This window comes from Gopherus evgoodei, chromosome 6 (genome assembly GCF_007399415.2).
Source record: "Gopherus evgoodei ecotype Sinaloan lineage chromosome 6, rGopEvg1_v1.p, whole genome shotgun sequence".
Taxonomy (NCBI): Eukaryota; Metazoa; Chordata; order Testudines; family Testudinidae; genus Gopherus; species Gopherus evgoodei.
The window spans coordinates 94142273-94165621 of NC_044327.1; the positions used below are offsets into that span (position 1 = coordinate 94142273).

Below are 23349 nucleotides of genomic sequence, written 5' to 3' on the forward strand. Positions count from 1 at the left end.
ATGAAATTTCAGCATGGGAGAAAGATTTTCCTTTTTAGCTGCCCATTTTAGTTCCAATATGTATATAAATCCCACCTCCTTGGTGATGGAGACCGAGAGGACTTTCTCTTTGATGTTTTGGATGTTTTTGGAGACTTGGAGGGACTTCTACTCTTCCTCTTACGCCTTTCTCTGTAAGACCAAGAAGTTCAAAATTAGGCAATGAAGATGCACAATAAATCAGACAATGGCATATGAAAACAGATGGTTCTTAACATTATTCTTTGGCATGACAACTGGTTGACACTGTTAATGTCCTGCAACATGCTGGCCACTACTAAGTGTATGCCTCACTGATTGCACATACATTACACAAGTCAAGAAATTTAAAGCTTTGTGTAAGTGAGAGTTTTGTGGCAAGAAGAATGGCACAGGGAAGTAGCAGAGGGAGATTATGCTTCTTCAGATTTCTGCTATATCACATTTTGTAAGGGAATAAATTTACCTTCTCAGCCAAAACACCTCTATCAGGTGATAATAGGAACCTGATAAGAGTTAAATTTATTATTACCTATTGTCATTACAGTAAAGCCCAGGATGAGGACCTCATTGTACTAGAAGCTATTGACCTCAGCGGGGCCAGGGTCACCTATCGTCCCTCCTCTGAAGAGTTTGCAATATAAGAAATGTTCCTCCTTCAACATAAGAGCCAAGAATTATCATTATTAAACAGAATCCTTAAATTATCAGCTGAGTTGATGAGTAATGAAAGATAAACTATTACTAGAACACATTACAAATACACACATTTTAAAGGGGAAATGAAAGAAAGCTTTTAAACTGTCTTGTCTTGAGTTTGGAGATCTAAATTTCCTCTATAGCAGCTAATGAAACCACTAACATTTACCTTGTATGGAGCGGCATGCCTTACAGTGATCTGAAGCTCAATTGTAAAATATGATGATTCCTGTGGCCCTGATCAAAGAAAGCACTTAGGTATGTGCACAAATTTTAAGCGTGTGAGTAGTCCTGCTTCAACAGACTAATGTATTTAAACTTAAGCATGAGCTGAAATGCTTTGTGTGATCAGAACCAGAGGAGCCAGCTCCCCACAGTATCAGTCTCAGAGGTGTTTGCTGTAAATCATGACAGGGCACATTTCAGTATGGATTAAAACATATCTATTATTAGTACTTCTCAAAGGATGACATGCTATCATTAACAAACAAAGCCGTGTAAAAATACCTAGGACACAATAGTTGTATGGGACGGTTGAAGCCCAACAAAATCCAACAAACACAGGAAATTCAGATTAAGTCAGATTCTTAACATTTTATTTAAACAGGAGTTTGGCAGGGCTTTTTACTAGTTACCCAAGGTTTCTATTTTAGGATCTAAACCCAGGTGTTGCTGAGTTCTCATAACTCCCTCTGACTGCAAGTACAATAAACTAGGCACAAAACAAAAATAAATTAACTAGATCTAAAGATAGTTTTATATTAAACTACAGTAGAAGTTATATCAAAATGGATGCCTCCTTCCTGCTGGTATTTTTCAGAACAGAAAATTGTGTCATGGTTTATTTCAGAAATTTGACCAAGCAGGACAAAAAGAGCTCAGGAGAGCCGGGAGTTTCTCAAAGAGATAATATTAAAAGAACAACAGAAAACTATCCTTATACAAAGGAAAGACTGAAAGAATAGTAAGAAGCCAATATAGCTCCATCAGGAGCTCTATAACGACCTGAAAATCAGAAAGAAAGCCTACAAAAAGAGGAAACAAGGACAAATTGCTAAGAAAGAGTACAAAATACCACAAGACTGCAGGACGAAAATCAATAAGGCTAAGGCTTTGTCTACACTGCCAATTGAACGACAAAACTTTTGACATTCACAGGTGCTTAAAAAAGCCCCCAAAAGACAAAAGTTTTGCCGCAGCAAGTGGTATTGTCTCATTGTCAGCAGGTGAGAAGGATGCAGGGGGGAGAGGGGCCTCTGGCTTAGGGTGAAGGCTCTTGGTGGGACTGGGGATGAGAAGTTTGGGGTGCAGGAGAGTGCTTCAGGCCAGGACTGAGGGGTTCGGAGGGTGGGAGGGGGATTGGGGCTGGGGCACGGGTGCGGGCTCTGGGGTGGGGCTGAGGATGAGGGACTTGGGGTGCAGCAGAATAGAGAAGTATGGGGAAGGCTCTGAGATTTGCCTCAAACCAGTAGCATCCTCAGCATCACCAGAGCCTTTTAAGTACTGAGAAAGAGGAGGAAAAAAAGACAAAGGAAGATCCCCTTGGCACAAATACAAAAATAAAACAAACAACAGGATTAAATTGCACAGTGCAAATTCACACTAACTTTACTAAACTACAATAAAAGCTAAGTAGAACAAGATAAAAAGGTAATATTCCTCTGCTCTCTCTTGCCTGTTTTTAGCATGCAGGGAACAATGCAACGAGGCTCTAGTGGCTAGAAGTAACTGAGGAACCATATAACCTGGAGCCCAAATGCTTGGTGGGACAAGGGAGCATGCACACTGCCTCACAGACAAAGCTTTCTAAAATAATCCAGTATACAATATAGATGCATCCCAAGAGTGTGTCTCGAAGCAGGCAACCACCTCAAAAAAGAGCTAACTATCACGCTGAGAGAGGATACTGCACAATTATCTGAAGGAGCACAGTTGGAGGCTAAATCTGAAACCAACTTTTGTCAGTCCTGTTCTCTGTTAATCTCTTATGTGACATAAAAACCCCAAACTTCCTGCTGATTATTTATGTCATAAAGCTAAATGCAATAAATGTTGCTTTTCCTGGAGTTGAAACAAAACACGTAATAATTTCTGAACAGAAACAAAGCTTCAAGGTTTCCTCCCCAGAATCAATTTAGAGAGAATATCACAGAAAATTAAATTCTATCTTATTAATAAATGACATTGCAATACTGATGCACAGTATTCAGGTTTTGTGTTAACTCATTGTACGGACAGGTTAAGAAATAGCATCACAAAATTATCAAACAGAATCAAACCTGCTAGAACTACGAGATCTTCTTAGAGAACTGTAGCTTCTGGGCGGTGTTCTGGATCTCTTCTCTTTCTTCTTTTTATCATCGCTCTCTTTGGACCTCTCTTTTTCTCTTTCCCGCTCCTTGTCTTTGTCCCCTTCCTTGACTTTGTCCTTCTCCTTGTCACCCTCCTTCTTCTCTCTGTCCTTCTCCTTAACCTTCTCCCTTTCCCCCTCTTTCTCCCGATCCTTTTCTTTGTCCCCCTCTTTCTCCAGGTCCGTTTCCTTCTTGTCCCGGACTACCTCCTTCTCTTTGTCCCTGTCCTTCTCCCCAACTTTCTCCTTGTCCCTGTCCTTCTCCCTATCCTTGACCCTCTCCCGGTCTTTGTTCCTCTCCTTTTCTTTGTCTCTGTCCCTCTCTCGGTCCTTGTCCCTGTCTTTTTCTTTATCTCTGTCCCTATCCTTGTCCCTGTTTCTCTCTTTGTCTCTGTCCCGCTCCCTCTCTTTTTCTTTATCTCTGTCTCTCTCCTTCTCCCTATCTCGGTCCTTGTCCTTCTCTTTGACCTTCTCTTTTTCCTTGACCTTTTCTTTGTTTTCTTTGTCTTTTTTCTTGTCCCTATGAAAAAGAAACATTCATTCATCATTGAAATGACCCTAATAAAAAGCTGAATTCACTCCTTTACCCTACTAATAAATGCTCAACAAAACTCATAATTCTCGCCTTCAAAAATAATCACAACTATGCAAAATGTAAATATCCCACCCACCTCATTCCTAACAATCTACTTTTTTTCCCCCCCTGCAGCAGCTGAAGGCAGAGGTATAAAAAAGAAAGAAAAAAACAATTAATCTTTAGACTGATGACATTATAGTATAGGAACAGACTATGAGTAAGTGCAGTATACAGCCTACGGACATTTGTAGGAACCTGATTGCTGAAGTAGACTTTCCAGCATTTTGTGGGAAAGGAGATTTTTTTTAATTTGGCTTTTAAATGTTTCTTCTCATAACAACGAGGAGTCCAGTGGCACCTTAAAGACTAGCAGATTTATTTGAGCACAAGCCGTGCATCTGAAGAAGTGGGTTTTTTTACTCATGAAAGCTTATGCCCAAATAAGTCTGTTAGTCTTTCAGGTGCTACCGGACTCCTAGCTGTTTTTGGAGATACGAGAAGTATCAGAGGCGTAGCCATGTTAGTCTGTAACAGGGAATCCATCACCCTAAAATGGACTATAAGACAGTGTTTCCATTTGTGGTAGGTCCAGTAAAGAATAGAGACAACTGTATATAATTTTTATTGAGTCTGCAAAAAAGGGACCCTACACAAATAGAGTACAATGGTTTGGATGTATATATGTGCATATTTAATTTTCCCCCCTCAAGTTAAGTAAGTATTTTAGGAAAAATTGTAAGAGCTATCAGCAGCAAGAGTTGGCGGCTACACTTTTGAGGCCACCAAAAATTTTGTTGCGAGAACCCCTGCTGCAGGATAACCACATCCTCAGGAACTCACTAAAGAAGCTCAAATTGTTAGTTTTAGTCTTAAACTGCTCCATCACGCAAAAATAAATAAATAAATAAATAAATAAATAAATCCCCCTTTGACTCCTACGGGTGGTATGTGTCTTCCTCAAACTCGGGTCCTCTACCAGAGGCCTGGGAGTTTGAGGGTTCTGCGCAGTATCTTAGCTGTTCCTAGCACTGCACTCTTCTGGATAGAGAGCTCTGATGTTGTTCCTGGGATCTGTTGGAGCCACTCACCCAGCTTAGAAGTCACAGCCCTGAGTGCTCCTACCACCACTGGGACCACTTTGGCCTTCACTTTCCACATCCTCTCTAGTTCCTCTTTCAGGCCCTGGTACTTCTCCAGCTTCTCATATTCCTTCTTCCTGATGTTGCTGTCACTTGGCACTGCTATATCTACCACCATCGCTGTCTTCTGGTCCTTATCTATTACCACGATGTCTGGTTGATTGGCCAGTACCTGCTTGTCCGTCTGGATCTGGAAGTCCCGCAGAATCTTAGCCCTGCTATTCTCCACAACCTTCTGTGGAATTTCCCATCTGGTCTTGGGAGGATCTAGCCCATACGCTGTGCAGATGTTTCTGTACACAATGCCAGCCACTTGGTTGTGCCGTTCAGTGTATGCTGTTCCTGCCTGCATCTTACATCCTGCCACTATGTGTTGGACTGTCTCTGAGGCCTCTCTGCACAGTCTGCACCTTGGGTCCTCTCTATTGTGGTAGACCCCTGCTTCAATGGATCTGGTGCTCAGTGCCTGTTCCTGTGCTGCTATGATCAGTGCCTCAGTGCTGTCTTTTAGTCCAGCCCTTTCCAGCCACTGGTAGGATTTCCCAATGTCAGCCACCTCAGCTATCTGTCGATGGTACATCCCATGCAGGATCTTGTCTTGCCATGGCACTTCTTCTGCTTGGTCTTCCTCCCATGTCTGCTGCTGCCTCAGGCATTCTCTCAGCAGCTCATCTTTGGGGGCCATCTTACTGATGTACTCCTGGATGCTTCGGGTTTCGTCCAGGACAGTGGCTTTGACACTCACCAAGCCCCACCCGCCTTCTTTCCGGCTGTTATACAGTCTCTGGGTGTTGGACTTGGGGTGGAAACCTCCGTGCATTGTGCGGAGCTTCCGGGTCTTCACATCGGCAGCCTCCATGTCCTCCTTTGGCCAGCTCACTATACTGGCAAGGTATCTGATAACCAGCAGGGCGTATCTGTTAATGGCGTGGATCTTGTTTTTCCCAGTGAGCTGGCTCTTCAGGACCTGTCTTATCCTTTGATGATACTTGGATGTTGCTGTCTTCCTTGCCTCCTCATCGTGGTTTCCATGTGACTGTGGGAAGCCAAGGTACTTGTAGCTGGTCTGTATGTCTGCTATGTGGCCTGCTGGTAGTTCTACCCCATCAGTCTTGACTACCTTTCCTCTCTTCACTACCATCCAGCCACACTACTCCAGTCCAAATGACATCCCGATATCCTCACTGTAAATCTGCGTCAGGTGGATTAGCGAGTCTATGTCTTGTTCATTCTTAGCATACAGCTTGATGTCATCCATGTAGAGGAGGTGGGTGATGGTAGTTCCACTCCTAAACCCATACCCGTATCCAGTTCTTGTAATTATCTGGCTGAGGGGGTTTAAGCCTATGCAGAACAGCAGTGGAGACAGTACATCACCTTGGTATATGCCACACTTGATGGCCACTTGTGCAAGCTGCCTTGAGTTGATTTCCAGTGTTGTCTTCCATAGTCCCATTGAGTTCTTGAGGAAGGTCCTTAGTATCCTATTGACTTTATATAGGAGCAGACATTCACAGATCCACGTGTGCGGCATTGAGTCGTAGGCTTTCCTGTAGTCAACCCAGGCTGTGCTCAGATTTGTCTGTCTAGACCTTGAGTCTTGGGTGACTGCTCTATCTATGAGCAACTGGTGCTTTGAGCCTCTGGTGTTGTTCCCAATGCCCTTCTGAACTGTGCTCATGTACTGGCCCATATGGTCCTGTAGCTTGGCGGCTATGATACCTGATAGGATTTTCCATGTTGTGGGGAGGCAGGTTATTGGCCGGTAGTTGGATGGTTCTATTCCCTTGCAGGGGTCTTTCATGATCAGCACTGTCCTTCCTTGTGTTAGCCAGTTTGGGTGGGAGCCTGCTGCCAGCAGCTGGTTCATCTGTGCTGCTAGGCGTTCATGCACTGCTGTTAGTTTCTTTAGCCAGTAGGTGTGGATCATGTCTGGTCCAGGTGCTGTCCAGCTCTTCATGTTTTTGACCCGCTGCTGGATGTCTTCTACTGTGATGGTAACTGGTTTCTGTTCTGGGAGATTGCTGTGCTCTGTTCTCAGGTCCTGCAGCCACTTTGCACTGGTGTTATGAGTCTTCTCTTTCTCCCATATGTTCTTCCAGTACTGTTCAGTTTCTGCTGCTGGTGGCTCTGCTGTTGCACTGTAATTGGAAGTACACCTTAGATGGTTCTTTAGAGAACAGGGCATTTACTTTTTTGGCCTCTGCTTCTCTAGTGTATCTCCTTAGACTGGTAGCCAGTGCTGTGAGCCTTTGTTTAGCAGTCTCTAGGGCTTCAGATGAAGTCAGGCCCTTGTATTTTTTCAGTAGCCGAGTCTTATCCTTAATCTCTACACCCTTCTGTAGTTCCACCAGCTGACTAACTTCTCTCCGAGTCGCCTTGGTCTTATCCTCCAACCTCATTTTCCAGGGTGGGTACATACTGTTGTTCTTCTTGATCGTATAGCCAAGCATCTCCAGGATTACAGAGGCTGTAGCGTATACCAGTTCATTGGTTTGAGTTATAGTGGTAGTAGGGATTGTCATGAGGGCTCTATTGGCATCTTCTAACATACTATCTGATGGTACTTCTCCACTGAGCCTTGGTAATTGGTCTCGAGGATTGACTGTAGTTAGTTTCTCCATGATCTTATGCCTCATATCAGCTGCTGTGCTCTGCAATGGAGGGGATGGCAGTGAAGTTTCAGCTTCAGAAGTGGGCTGCACATCCACTTGTTCTTCCAGGCCTTCTTGAGTCTGGGATGTAATGTGGAGTTGGTCTATCTCAAGCTGTGAGAGCAGCTTCCTCTTTACTATGTTGAAGCGTTGGGTAACTAGCTGTTTCTCAGTAAGTGTGGATGTAGGTCTTTTGTCTATCCACAGTCCCCTCATACGTTTCATATATCCCCTCTCATTAGGTCTACTGTTATAGTAGCATTCCATCAATTCCAGGTTCTCTTGTCTCGTCCATGAATGGTTTGTTCCAGTAGCCCACTTATCGTCAGATTGTCCTGGTTCCTCAACATCTGGCGCAGACCTTGTTAATCCGGGTGACGTCCGAGCCGATATGACTCTCCTAGTTCGTGTTGCTTTCATATTTGAGGTAGGCAGGTGACGCGTTAGGGGTACTAACTGGGATTTGAACCCCGGTCTCCCGTATCAAAGGGCGGCGCTCTTAACCACTACGCTATGTCACCTTGCGCTGCTGCTTCTCCCAGGCGGGGTCGAGCAGCAGGTCCCGGTCCCAGTCGTCCTCCTGCGCCACGTAGTCGCCGATGCTGATGCCGCGCGAGCCGGGCCCGTTGCCACCGCGCTGGTAGCATATTATATATATATATATATATATATATATATATATATATGCATGCCACAAATCCAGGATAATTGTTATTGGACTTTAAACAAGGGAAGTTAACGTATATATTAACAAAGTAGGGAAAAATATACAGACTGATGGATTCCCTGTTATAAAAAGGCAAATTTACAGGCAAAGGCAACATTGATGAATTGCATCTATATGAGACTAAGACAGTCTGGATTAGGCTATTAGGAGTTGGCAAGCTACCCAAAATGCAGAAAGGGAGGAAGAAAACAGAAGCATATGGCTCATGGAAGCATGGTAGACTGTAGAACCTGATGACTAAATGCTGTACCTGAGGAAAATGGGATATCCACATTGCAATATTTTGTGAGAGAGCGGACAGATATCCAGGGTGCTGCTTTGCACATTTCTTTGTAACAAACAATTTCAATATGCATGAGAAGTGGATATAGATTTTGTAGAATAGGCTCTCATAATAGATGGAAGGATTTTACCATCTTTTGTATAAGACATCTATTACTTATAGCCACTAGCAGATGGTTTCTTTTGCAGCTGGAGATGGTTACTTTTTGAGCTATGAGGCCAGTTTTGAGTTATGAGGCCAGTTTTGCCAGAACAATCTTTTTCCTGAAAGAGTTTGTTCTGTCCAACTAATATTTAATGGATTGTCGGACATTTAACTTCCCCAGAATGAGAAGAATTGGGACAGAACCAAGACAGAAAGAAAAGAAAATGAGGAAGCACCCACTGGTTCCAAGGGCAGCTCTTTTAGTTCAATCAAAAAAATTCAGCTTCCAGATGGCCACAGAAGCTTTGATTGGAGAATGAAATTTTGCTACTGCCTTGGTGAGCCTGCAAACATGGAAGTCTGAACACAAATTCTCCTTTCCCAGCTGAGAGGGCTCATAATGCAGCCATATGAATATATAAGGGGCTGAGGTTCAGACCTTTACTTAATCTATCAAAGACGATGACTAATTTTGACAGTTATTGAATATGAGCCAAGGTTGTGTTCAACACATCAATTTTTGAAGACAAGTTAGACACATTAGTAGGCCTGACACATACAATCCTTCCTGGATTGGAGGAATACATCCAGTATTTGCTTGGAGTACCCAAGTTCCCACAGATTCTTCCTCTCAAGTTCTACAAGAACATCTAGAACTTGTCGATGTCTTGACAACAAAATGATCTCTGAGTCAGAAGGTCTCTGGTGAGGAGTAGTCATCTGAGAGCAGCGGTTGCTGAAGAGGCATCATAATCACTTTTCAGAAAATGTTCCAATCTTTTAGCCACTGAGCTTTTGGAAGCAATTGTTCCATCTTGCAGAATTGGCTGGTTTAGCTTTGGTGGTTTTTGTTTTTGGGTCAGATGAAATCTGAAGGCTCCTCTAGGCTGTGGGGCTCATTTGGGATGATCCCTCCAAAAAGAGACCCAATGAAAAGCTTATGTGATTGCATAAATATCTCAAATCAAATACACTGAAATTTCGGGATAAGAAAGAACTCCGGGAGGATAAATGCCAGAAGAGATCACAATAAGAGGAGCCAGTAATAGGTTTACAAAGCCCAGGATAGCTAGACTGGTTGAGAAAGATTAAGCTGCTCTGGCCACCAGTACAGGACTTACTCTAGGAGGCTCCTAAGTGTAGCTAGAGCTCCCTTCAGACGAAGTCCATCCATGGCCCCACGATCCCTATCTTTCTCCACCAGACCAAGTGTTTGGTCAAAGTTTTCCACATAGGCCTTCAGATGATCAAGATCCAGTGGCAAAAGGCTCTGGTGGGGACACCTTTTAAGAAGAGCCTGTGAAGACCACTGCTCACACCAATGGGACATACCATCCAGAAGCAGGAAAGCGCAAATACCCTGTGGCCAGAAGGAGCTAGTCATCAATGGATCAGGCCCAACCAATTCCACCATTGAGGTGTGTTGCTCTCTGACATGCTGGAGGAGGAGAGTGTGTCATGGGGAGAGAAGAGGCCAAAGTACCTACAAAAGCAAGTCTGAAGCACCTCAAGGTAGAGCAGCAGTTCTCAAACTTCACTGCAGTGACCCCCCCTTCTGACAATAACAATTACTACACAACCCCAGGAGGGGGGGACCGAAATACACAAATAAAGCCCACCCAAGCCCCACCGCCCCAGGTGTGTGGGGGGGAGGGGAGGGAAGGGAAACAAAGCTGAAGCCCAATGGCTTCTGCTCTGGGCGGGTGGGCCCATGTAACCGTAGCCCTTTGCAGTGGGGCTTGGGCTTCAGACTTGCTGGGGCCCAAGGCCAACACCAGCCTTGGTGACCCCATTAAAATGGGGTCTTGACCCATTTTGGGGTCTCAACCCACAGTTTGGGATCCCCTGAGATAGAGTATACAAAAATGCTTCTGCCAAATGGAGGCAGGACACTAAAGACCATTCTGGCGCCAAAACTTCTATCTAATAAGTTGCATTAATGAGTACCTGTTGATGTGGATATTCAACAGTCCATCCCAGAGTGATGGATTGCCTCTGTATGAGAATTATGCTGTTGTTCAATAAGGTGGAGAATTAGCTTGATGGAATCCTGTAGTTGGCCAAGCCAGATAGTCAAGGGGACTGAACATGACTAACTGGATTTGGATTAGGCTGGTAACAAGTACATATTTCATAACACGAAGATGTATACTTTTATTTACAGGAGGGAAAACAACCGCCCTGAAATAAATATTATATATATATATACACACACACGCGCGCGCGCAAACACACACACGGTGGATGTCTGTTTTGTGAATACTTGCTGATTTGAGCCCAAATTCAACCCTAGTCTAAACCACTGGAACAACTTCAGAGTTATAATTTGTGCCCACTTACACCACAGTTGAATTTGTCATGTACACTAAAATTTTCAAACTTGGTCTGGCATTTAACTAAAAACTCTCTTTTTTCAATGATGCTGAACAACTGTAGTGACCACTGACTTCAGTGGAAGTTGAGGAAGCTCAGTACCTAAAGTTTAGGGACCCCAGTTTGAAAATTTTAAAGCATAATATTTATTTTGCATAGTTTCCTTCTTGGGGAAAAACATTATTTCAAACACCATGGAAATCTCCACATTTCTACAGCCATGAAACTAGTTTCACAAAGGTATAAAACAGAAATAATTTGAAAATTCAAGACAGAATAGCTTAGAGATTTCATTTTTTACCTGCAGTCTAAATTTTTTAAAGGTTTTTCCAGAGCTATGAACTAGATAATAACACCAACTGTTAGCAAAGACAGCTCACCGGGAACAAGAACGACTTCTTGACTTCATCCTTTCCTTAGACTTGGAACGTTTTTTGGGAGGACTTTTGGATCTACGCCTATCCTTCTGACTAGAGAGTGATCTGTTGTGTGATCTACTCCTGCAGCAAACAACATCAGAGAATAAATACTATATTTAACCTTGAGACTTCAGAAAAGAAACAATTGAAAAATACATAAACCATGGAAATTAAATACATGTTATTTCATCTAATTATTATGCCTAGCCCACAGTGAACTTTTTCACAGTTCTCCAAATTTAAAATTTGGACAGGCTGTCCCACCTCTTTCAAAACAATATACCATTTAAAAAAATTCTTCATTCTTTGCTATGACACTGCAATAACACACAGAAATGTCAGGAAAAGCAGAGTTATGAATCATAGAGCAACTAAACCTCCTTGAATATACTGTCAAATATTAATGCATCAGATTATCATCCCAACGAGGGTGTGACGTTTAATACAAAATTAATTTGCATTAATCAGTCCATGCTGCTGGCATGCAATATAGAAACTATGCCTGCTCAGTTAACATATTTTTACCACTGGAGCAATTAAGTATAATTGTGCTATTTGAATTTTAATGTAAGGACAGTTTTATAATAAACAATTTAATTTTACAATATACTGCTGTTAAATCTATACCTTTGTATGTATATACATAATATAGCTTAGTTACAATACTACAGGAATCAAGATTCTGGATCACTCTAATCCTGTATGTTTAAATTATTAAATGTAACATTGTATTAGTGTTTTCTCTTGCATTTCTTCAATCATTCAATGTGTGGACAGGCAATCTTAATTTTTGCATTTTCTACACCTAGAAAGAATCAACCTCCTATATAACACAGGCCACAAAATTTTATCTAGCAATTCTTGCATCAAAGTTCCTAACTTCTGGTTCTGTTAGGGCATATCTTTTAGAAAAAATATCCAATCTTGATTTAAAACACATCAAGTAATCGAGAATCCACTATATCCTTAAGTAAGTAGTTCCAATTAAAGGTACCATGATCAATCACCTCTTAACCGTCTCTTGAATAAGCGAACTAGATTGAACTTTGTAAGTCTCCCAATATAATGTATGTTTTCCAGACCTCAAACCATTTTTTCAGCTCTTTTCCAAAGCCTTTCCAATTTGTCAATTTTTAAAAAAAAAAAAATAGACAGATCAGAACATAGTTTTCCAGTACTGGTCTCAGTCTGCATAGGTATAACCAAAGAAAAAAAATGGGGTGCAGAAATAGAATAGGAAGAATGTTATTCAACATAAAGACCAGTAGAGAGAAGAGACAGCCAGATACGGCTGATTCTAGGTGAATTTCTATCCCCACCCAGTTCACACTCCCATCCCTTTCAACACAACTGTATCATTTTGCATGAACAGTATCTATTAGGTAGAATTTTTTCTCCCTTGCATTTGTACTTTTCTTTTTTAACTTCCTTAACTTTATTTTTCCCTTTCTACCACCATGATTCTTATCTTTTGTCTTTTTTCAATATGACTTTTCTATGTTGGGTAAATATTTATCTTCTTTTTCCTCTCCATTTTCTGTCTCTCTTTTCCTATGTTATTTTGTCTTCTTCCCTCCTCTTCCTTTATCATTCCCTTCTTCTCTTGTGTTTGACGTTTCCAACCTTTCCATACTTTCTCCACCTTCACCATATCCTGGGAGTACTGAACACTTCAAATCTCTGAGGGGGTTTTCCCCCCTCCCTTTTTTTAAACCCTGCACCCTTTCCTTTCCCTCCAAAGTCATCCCAGTATGAGATACAGGATAGGCAATATTCACTCTGGACCAGTAACAAATTCAAGGTCCTACATCTGGCACCATCAGGGCTAGAAAAAAGTGCAGTATACACATACTGATGGACACAGCACTTAATTTTTACAATCTTCTAAAAATTAATTACATTTTCCCCTCCCTCCAAGTCCTGTTCAGTTGGCTCATGGTAATTAAAGCAATTTGGCTTTACAGGTTTAATCGAGCTTGGCTTTCCAGCCTTGATACTAACATACTTTTAAAAACTCTCTGAAACCTCTCAAGTTTCTCTGTAAAAGGTGGCAGATCCAAAACATATGATTGTGTGATATAAAGTTTTAATAGTCCTCATTTTGGATTATCTGCCCAACCCATCTGTGGCTTTGCACTTGGGAATAACATGGCCATTTCAAATCCATGCTAATAAATCCTTTATACCATATTGTCATATGCCAAATATTCTCTCTTAGTCTGTATATATGACATTCCAATACAGTACATGCATTTATTGAATACCAAATCATAAAAATAAATGACAGTAGATTTGTTCCAATGTGCACTCAAGTAGAAACATGCTTGACTTATTTCCATATAAACATACTCATACTCAGTATGCACTCAGACTGGTGTAGAAAATGACATGCTGTGATATTCTCCACATTATTTTCAATAAATTATAACTTACTGATTTGAACCTTTTTTCTTCTAACTCTGAAAAAAGCATACCCTGCTCAGAAAACTTTATACTAGAACTGAGCAGGAAATGTTTGTTTGTTCTTGTCCCAGAAGAATTTTCAAGATTTTGAGTTTCCTATCTCAAATCAGGATGAAAATCTTGAAAATGTTTGCAAACCAAAAATCTGGGAGGTCAGGGGAGGAGGAGGATTGGATCAGACAAATTCATTTAATGAATTTTGAAATGCTTTGTTTCAATTTCAAACTTTCAGTTTTCCTTTTTTTAACCTATACATTAAACTTCAATTTAAAAATTAAATGTTGTGTCAACCCCCAAAAAGGGAACTTTTGTTTAGAAAATGTCAAAATTTCAAGGCTTTCTTTCAAAACAAAAAAATTCATCAACCCCTTTCCCATGAACAGTTTAGGATTTGACAAATCAGCATTATCTGACAAAAAAGAAGTTTCATCAAAAAATTCCAGACCAGTTCTACTGAGTCTGATATTTTAGGGACGAATTTCAAGTTGCCTTGCCCCATCTAAACTTATCAAGGAAAGTGGAGGTTGACAGGAAGCACTCATGTTTATTACTGTCTAAATCCTGAGGAACAAAAAAGATGCACAAAATGCCAGCACTGCCTGTGTTCTGCAATTCAAGATGCATACACAAAAGAGGGTATACCAGGGGAAAGGTTAGGGTTGTTTTGCCTACAGCTGTTCTTCATATATTAATGTGGAATAGTCTGTCAACTAATTTCAGCTCACTTAGAATAAGGCCTCTGTGATTGATGAATTTGAGATGAAAGTAACTTGGGGATGACAAGCCACCAAGAAGCAAAGAATGACTGAGGGAGGTTTATTCTGAAACTTCTGTTGACTCTCCGCCAGGATCAGAATGATCTTTAGTTCATTAAGTCCCCAGAACTGACTGCAAAATAAATCCATCATACTATCATGCAAAGCACTGGATTCAGACATTTATTGACCTGTATCTAATTTTGAAGTACGCAAGTGAGAATTTGGCTCTTAAAGCATAGTCAGCTCTGAGTTATCCATAGACAAAAGAATCTGAAAATTGTAGTGTGACACATGTAAAGCTTGCCTAAAGAGAAAAAGTTGTCTAGTTATGTGCTGACTGTCTCAAATAGAAAATCAGCAAGTAATTGATTGTAAAAAAATAATTCTTCAATCTTCCAACATCACAGAACACAATCTCTGGTTATACCTACTGGAACAAGACAAGAAACTAAAGCCAACCCTTCAGCGGTTGACAAATCGCTTCTCTTTGGTAGTATATGGATGTGGTGAGTCCCCGTGGGGACATTGCCTACGATGAAGTTCTGGTAGTTGCATTCAGAGGCATAACACAACTGATGATGCAATATTGAGGAAATAACTTTTTTTTTTAAAAGGTTACTTTACACTCCTATGCTAAATTTCTCTCACTCTTTTGTTATCTGAAGTAGTGGGTACATAACTCTGATTATCCAAATGGCTATGGGGATATTTCTAAGTTTCAGAAAACAGGAATTCTGATTTCAGGAGACATTTCCAAAATTGAGATAACAAGAGTTTACCCTTGTCTTATTTATGGGTAAAAAAGTTTGCAGGTAATTTTTTAAGAGAACACAGACAAGTTTTGTTCCACATTTAGATAACTTGGAATTTAGAACCTAGCCATATTTTAAACATTAAAAAATCAAAACAAATTCTCAGACCAAAATAGCGGGGCTAAGTATGAAAAAATTTAGCCAGAATTGGTGCACGTGTGTGGGGGGTGGTGGTTGTGTCAGAAGCATTTTCAGACTGAGTCCGTTAAATAACATTTATAATTTTGGGATGCTAGGAGTATCACACCAGTAAAAACTACCAAACCATCGAACAATCCAGGCCATCAATAGAAAAAAAAATCTGACTACATTGTCCACCAGCAAAGCAATTAATTGTATCACATTCTGAAATCCAGACCTTTCAAAATTTAACAACAAATCAAGCTACTAAAATGTGAGCATTTTATCTTCATCTGTGCTAACTGAAATCAGTTCTGTATCTTTTCAACACTATACCAAAATAGCTTTTCCATGACAGTTATCTGGTTTTGGGGAATGAAAATCTGCCCAAACACAGAAAGTTCTTTTTTTTTTTTTTTTTCCAGTCAACAGTATCAGGTAGTTCAATAAATCTCTTCCAGCAATTCTTGGCTCAGAATTCAAAGACAGTCTCAAAACCTACTGCCATCAAGAAACACAGTGTAATCTCTTAGTGTAAAATGGAAAGCATTCTCACCTGCGTTTTGAGTGTGATCTTTTCCTTCTAGATCGGGATTTTGAACTAGATCTGGACTCTGAACGAGAATGGGAACGAGATCGACCGCCTTTTCTTTCACTGCTCTTTCCAGACTCTGAGAGGAAAAAACCACTTTGCAGTGTAAGCTCAGAACATTTAAAGATCCCAGTTAACAATCTGGCACAAGTGGAATGTACCACATATAGTGCAATGGGCCTACTCTCTGCACATCTTCCTTCTTTGCAAAAATCCTTCAGAAACATCCAAGAAAGTCATTGCATATACTCGTTGAGTGCAGCCATCCTGCAGCAGTACACATAAACCAGATAATTATAAACAGCTAGCTGAGTAAGGAATGGGATTTATGTTGCTGCCACAATGCACAAGATTACAACATGTTCTCTTCTTGGCTTATTCAATTATATAAATTACTTTTTCTGAAAAAAAAAAAAAACTTCTGAGAATAGACAAAATTCAGAGAGTAGTAATTTTGAAAACGTGCACAAAAATTTAAATGACACTCAGCACTTAAAGTACTGTATAAATATTAACTACTTAATCCTCACAACCCTCTGGAGAAGTAAGTAAAGGTATGATCCAAAAACCCTGTAGTAAATGGAAAGTTTCCCATTGACTTTGATGGGCAGTGAATCAGGTCCCATCTGAGTAGTTTAAAGTATTAAAGAAATAACTAGGAAATTTTAGAGTGTTGTGTCTTCCAGTTTTGTCCAAGGCAGATAATTATGCAGCGTCTAAGTTTGTTAATGATAATGAAACATCTCAAAGGTCTATAAAAAATCTTCATTGTTATCTTAATTACTAGTTTTTAAAAAAAAGATAAACAAATTCATATTCTTTAATGACAAGCAGAGGACAACAAAGAATTGGTAGAGTGAAAAATGTAATGTCTGTAAAGCACTTTGAACATAAAAAAGCACTAGCATTAAGCATTATTAGGTACTATAATAGTATTGACTTCACAGTTTTAAGCTATTGTCAGCATTCACTGAACAAATCTTTGATAATAAAATATGTCAAAACAAATTTGAAAAGGAACCTGGAATCCACAGGCTTGTCACGTAAGAAAATAATTTTGATTATTCAACTTTTACCAAAGACAAATATTGCTCATCTTGGAGGAGTCCTTTTCTCTGTCTGAAAATGCTCTATAAATGCATGTCAAGATACACAGATTGAGATATGTTTCATTCTAACTAGCGAACATAATGGATTTACCTGGCTCAATAGCTGCCGATATGAAAGACTGGGCTTCCCTTACTCTCTTCATCACTTCTTCCAGCTCCTTGGCAGCAGCTTGTGGAGTCATTTCAGGAGGTTTCACTATTGCATTATTGGAGTGATTTATTCTAAAGTAAGGAACAAACCTAGCTTTAAAGATACGCTCGTGCATACTTTTTTAAAAACTTGATTAAAAAAAAATAAAACCAAGATAAATATATACTGCACCCTATCCAAAATTAGCATGTTTATAATTTTTTTCCTTATAATCACCAACACAAACCAAGTATTTACATGTAATACCTGTTTTTTATTGCCTAAAACCTTTTTTACCTTGAATAAATACATTAATTAATTAATACACATGGTGATGCCCATATTTGTGTGGCATACAAGCATATTTTCAAACAATACAAGAGTAAGAAATTTAATATATTTTTTATTAAAGGTGAAATTTATATCATGAAACCTATTCACCACATAAGCACCACATTTAGGGTTTAATTAGAGCCTAGTGTGAGTTATCTACATGGTGATGGATTTCACCCTCATAGATTAAATATTAATATAGGCTGCTCTGTTCTACACTATACTCTTATCCAGGGGAAGTCACATTTCACTCTTGAAAATGAAAACAACAGGTATCAAAGACTACAGAAAGCAGTACCCTGCACAGATGAGAGCCATAATTATAGACATATTTATAAAGATACTGAGGAATCTTTTGTTCAGAATTCATTTGGATATTTTCTGTTTAATTTCTTACTTCAGTGGCCTGTCTCCAAACATAACTCCATTAAAGGCAAGAGCACGAGGTACAGAATTTTGGTCTGCAAATTCCACAAAAGCAAACCGTGTTGGTTGTGTCTCATCACCTGCCATTCGCACAAACTTCACTTCTCCAACTTGTTTAAAAAATTCAAGCAGCTGATCTGCTGTTGTAGTCTAGAAAAAGTCAAAAAGCGCAGGTGAAGTAAAATATGTAATGAAAAACACTTATCCAACATACCAGGTAACCTAAGAACTTCAGAGATTAGAAAAAAGATTTCATTTGTCAAAGGCAACGTGAACCAAAACTTTTACATTTCTTTTCTTCCCCATAAAAGTTATTTGGAAAACTAGCCAATTTAGAAAAGGAAGGATCACGTTTTTTTCTCCACATATCTAAAAAGTTTGCTTCTATTTAAAATGGTGCCACTTGTACAAAGATATTTTGAAAGGGTGATGTTTGGAAATTACATTATTAAAAAAAAAGAGAAAGAAAGTTGTTTCTGGATCAACCATTTTAACAGAGGTATGTTAATCCACAAATTAAAATAATCAACGCTTATCCTCCTCTCCCCCCTCCAACTGCCTGTAGAAATGAAGGAAAGGATCTTGCAAGCCCTGAACTCATCATACCTGTGAATAATTAACGTATTTCCATACAATCTGCTTTATTCAGGGTAGTTCATTTGAAATCATCAATTAAAAAGGAATTTCTTTATATTTCAAATTGAATAATTTGTGTTACATATACTGATTGAAAATGCATCAAAATAGTATTTTTTTTTAAATGTTGTTTCTATCTATTCATCCATCCAGGATTTTAGAATGGCACTCATCACTGTAGTGACTTTCTACTTAGGTATATTGTTAGGCAAACAAAACAAAAGCCACATTTACTCTTGACGGAGTGGCATTTTCATATTTAAATAACCCTCTGATAAATAATTGGCCATTTGAGGAAGAGGACTTCATTTCCCTGTTATGGATACAGACAACTTTTCATACTAGATTATACAAGTCCCCCAAGATGAACCTCCTGTGATGGCCAATTATTTCATACTTGAGAAAAAGGTAAATTCCTTCCCCACAATCCACCTATCCTACAGAGCAATGCTGCAAGCAGATGGGGGAGGTGACACTAATTCCTTCATAATCCCTTAAGTGATCAGTTTATTATATTCTGATGCAGATCATCATTATTTCAGCATACACAGCGAAAAAAACCATCAAAATCTGCAGTATTTGTTCTTTGCAGCAGTGAATTCTACAGGCTGTCTTCTCCCTCTCACCCCCCACCATTTCCCAAGCAGCATTCACAGCACAACTAATAACCACAAAAACATCTTCTTTTATTTGTTTGAATTATTTTCTATTTTTATCTTCCATTATCTTCTATTTTTACCATGTGGAACAAACTCATTATGCACATACGGGTCTTTTCAAAACAATTTAAGATTATAAATCCACAATGACATGGGCTAAAAACTACATTTAACACTTCAAATTTGACAAAAAGGACGGTACCTGAGAATTCAGATTTCCAACGTAGACTGTTCTCCTAATTTCATCAATTTTGGAAGGATCCACATTTCCCATAATTGGTGGCTGTGGTATTTCTCCAAGTGCTGTAATATTAGGGTCCAGTGCTGCTGCTGGTATAGCTCCCAACGTGCTAAGTGAAACACTAAGCTAAAAAAATAGAACATGATTTATAAACAAATGGGAGATTGTGTGTCCCAGCAAGGCTTTTATCCCAAGTACATCTGGGTAATAAACAAAATACAAATTCAGTATAGAGACAGAGACAATATTTTTTACAGTTAAACCCTCACCTTACAAAAATTCTATCCCCCAAATCTAGCCTCTCATATATTAAATGTTCCAGAATTTGGCCACAGTCACCATCTTATTTGAGCTTTTTGGCCAGTGATGTTATAACATAATCAAACAGAAAGATAATGGCAGAATTCCCCTGCAGAATATAAAACATGAACATTTATGCCCATGATATTAATAAACATAGAATTAGCATCTAGGGAAAAGGCAACTTTCTACTTTGTGTCAATTGCAGCTTCCTAGCATGAGACAATAAACAAGAATTCCATAGCTATGCTGTCAAGAATGACATAATTCCCTCCCAAATCTTATGCTGTAGAGAAAGAGACCAGTCTACATTTTCTTTTGTGAAACACGTGCTTAGATTTGAGTTTTTTCCCTAGATTAATATAAAAATTGACAAATTGGAGGAGGAAAGACTAATATTGCTCAACAAACGAGTTTCTTATGATTAATGCTTTGGCTGCAATTTTTACAGGTGCCACGGAGAGCTCAATGGGAATAACTGGACACACAGTTCTCCTTAATTTTAAAGGAAAATGGGCATTCAAATCCTCTACATGATTTGAAATCTCAGCCTAAAGTTTTTCTAGCTTGGACCCACTGCTAATGTGAAACAGCTCAGGGGGGACCTAAACTGGCTGAGGTCTAAATATTTCTTATTCAGTCCTGGTCCAGAACTACAGAAGCAGCCCTTAGTGTTGGGGATCAGTGATGGATCTTGAGCAAGACCGAAGAGGTAAATGAACACCGTGTACCACTGGAAAACAGAATTCCATAGCTAGTATATTGCAGTTGTTTCTAACCCTGGGAAATTGAGAGAGATTAGGTTTTAAAAATCCAACAACTATCACGCTTTTCATTATGTACATACACACAGCTGAATTCCAAAGTGATTTTAACAGGTATCTTGACAATTGCTAAATTTTCATATTCCTTATGCTGGTGGAAAACCTGGAATTCTAGCATTCAAACAGCATAATGCGGCAATTCTGTGTACTGTAAAGCACTAGCTTGTAGGCAACAGAGAGGTGGTAAATGATATGGTACCATTTCCTCCTTATTTCCAATTGCTTCTACATGAGTCCAGGTATCTAAAAACAAAGACGTGACAGTCTAGCTACATTCACCAGGGGTTACTGCAACATAAGAAAAAGAGGAGGAGGAGGAAAGTAAAGAGCAATTGCTCTCAGGAAACGGAAGTGCCATGCACTTGGACGAGAGGTGCAGGGAGCCCTTCACCAGGTGAAAAATGTTCAAAGAAACAAACAAACCAGGCAAGTGGTGAGGAGGACCACCAGGAAGCACACCTCTGGAAATGGAGGACAAGCCTGCAGGGGGGCAGAGAAATGAACCAAAAGGCCAAACAGCATATGCCCGTAACAAAGAGGAACAGGCAGCAACAAAAATCACATGCAGGGAGAGAAGATGATCAGGCAAAAGAGAAACACATATAACTGACTGGGGGAAAGAGTGGGAAACAGGACAGATGACAGAAAGAAATTAAACAAAGAGCAGGAGATAATTACTTATTTTTTCCAAAACAGACAAAACACTAATTGCTTTAAAAAACAAAACAAAACAAAAAACTCCCAAACAATTAAAGTAGTTAAGACTTTCTTAATATGAGCATTCCATGTAAGCATGCTGCACAATTGTATATAGGATTATGACTGGTGAGATGGGAGGAGTTGGTCTACCAGACACACACTCCGTTACGATGTAATGTATGCTATGAAAAAGTTGAGAATTTCCTAGTTTATTTCCTATTTATATTATTTATATAATTTCCTAGCAGCTCTTCAAGATATCAGCTGCAAAAATCATGCCACAACTGAAGAGCAATAAGTGAGATAGTAATCAGAACAGTGTGACTTTTAAAATCTTCTGTATTCTAAGCTGCCAGGACTAAATATCTGTTGTTGGAGTACAAAAAATATTCTCAAGATTTCCCAATTACTGTTCCTGAACCAGAGATAAGAAAAAATCTATGTCAATCTCTGGTTCAGACTTCTAGAATTATTTCCAAATCTTCATACGGTATAAACTTCCGTGTTACTTTTTAAGTAACACAGAAATACTAGCTGTTAACTGAAGTTACAAACACAAGTAGTTATGATCTGCCCCTTATTCAAAATGCAGGGATGAGGTGATTTCTAAGATCCAGAATGGAAATCATAAGCTTTAGTTTAAATTTAATGATTCTCCAGTTTTATGTCACTGGCACCTAATTTCACCCTCTTTCCTCTTCTGCCAGAATGTATTCATTGGCAAACAGCAGCTCACTTTGGCTTGTATTCACTCCTTTTACCTTCTGGAGAATCCATAAAGAATACAGAACTAGGAATTTTCTAAACATCAAATATCGTCAAATGTTTTATACAAGCACAACTGTCAGTCCTTTACCCAGCATTTAAAAAGGTCAATATTTTGTGCTTGTACTATATGCAAGGAACCAAGAGCTAGTGTAAGTAGTCTCTCGGCCTATTAAAGGCTATTATCAAATGTCTTGATGTGTTTGGTCTTTTGGCCCCAAGATGAAAGCCTTGTCTGCATCTCTTGGACCATGAAGTACAAACATTATCTTTTGATCTAATCTGAACATGCAATGGAAAAATAAATACACTTCTGGGGACTGGAAACTCTTTTCATTTTAGTCTATAAATTACCAGAGATAAAAATGCTATGGGTAATGGTCTTCTCTCGTACATGAGTCTGAAAATACCTGAGCGCTATTTATAGCAAATCTGGTTTCCCAAACAGACACTGACAATATTAAAAACAAATCTTTAAAACTGAAATAACACAACCACCACATTCGTGTTGATGATAAATTTTCTTAAAATATGTTAAAACATCCACATTTACATCCATCCACCTATAGGAGGAAAAAAAAATCTCTGACTCAGAAATATTTGCCTTGCTTAGACTGAATGACAAAGGAAGATGCTGAATCAAGCTGGAATCTGCAAAGCCTGAAGCAAGGGGTTAGAAGTTTCCTCATTTTGATAGGTGTGATTACTTTCTAATCTGCATGTTTTCTAAACAAACTACATCCATCCACTCAAAGGAAAGGTTAGACAAGCTTTTAATTGAATGAGAGAAGTGGAAAAGGCACACAACAGGTTATGCAAGCCAATATCCTCTGGACAAAATTTCTTTACTATCTCACTATCTTCAACTATAAATTAAATTAGAAATTGTTTTCCTTACAAAAAATAGTCAGTCATTTTCTGCAACATCAAAATGCAATAATGCCTTTCCTTTCCAAAATATGGAAGTGATCTCTCATGACAGATGCCATAACATTATGTGGTTAGTAAAATCAGTTGACCAGTTGAGTCCAAGTCTAAGCATTATCTTCTCCACAAAGAACAAAGCAAGTTCTTTGCTATTGAAGAAGTATTTATAACA

At 39.3% G+C, this 23349-nt stretch overlaps 1 protein-coding gene across 1 annotated transcript in view; it reads right to left on the reverse strand.

Moving 5' to 3' along the window:
- SREK1 (splicing regulatory glutamic acid and lysine rich protein 1) overlaps positions 1 to 23349 on the reverse strand; it is a 55188-nt gene that overhangs the window by 9052 nt on the left and 22787 nt on the right. The window contains 7 exon segments of the mRNA XM_030565998.1: positions 76 to 171; positions 2997 to 3587; positions 11345 to 11464; positions 16093 to 16207; positions 17329 to 17459; positions 18098 to 18276; positions 19624 to 19788. Of these exon segments, the coding sequence (XP_030421858.1) occupies positions 76 to 171; positions 2997 to 3587; positions 11345 to 11464; positions 16093 to 16207; positions 17329 to 17459; positions 18098 to 18276; positions 19624 to 19788 (1397 nt within the window).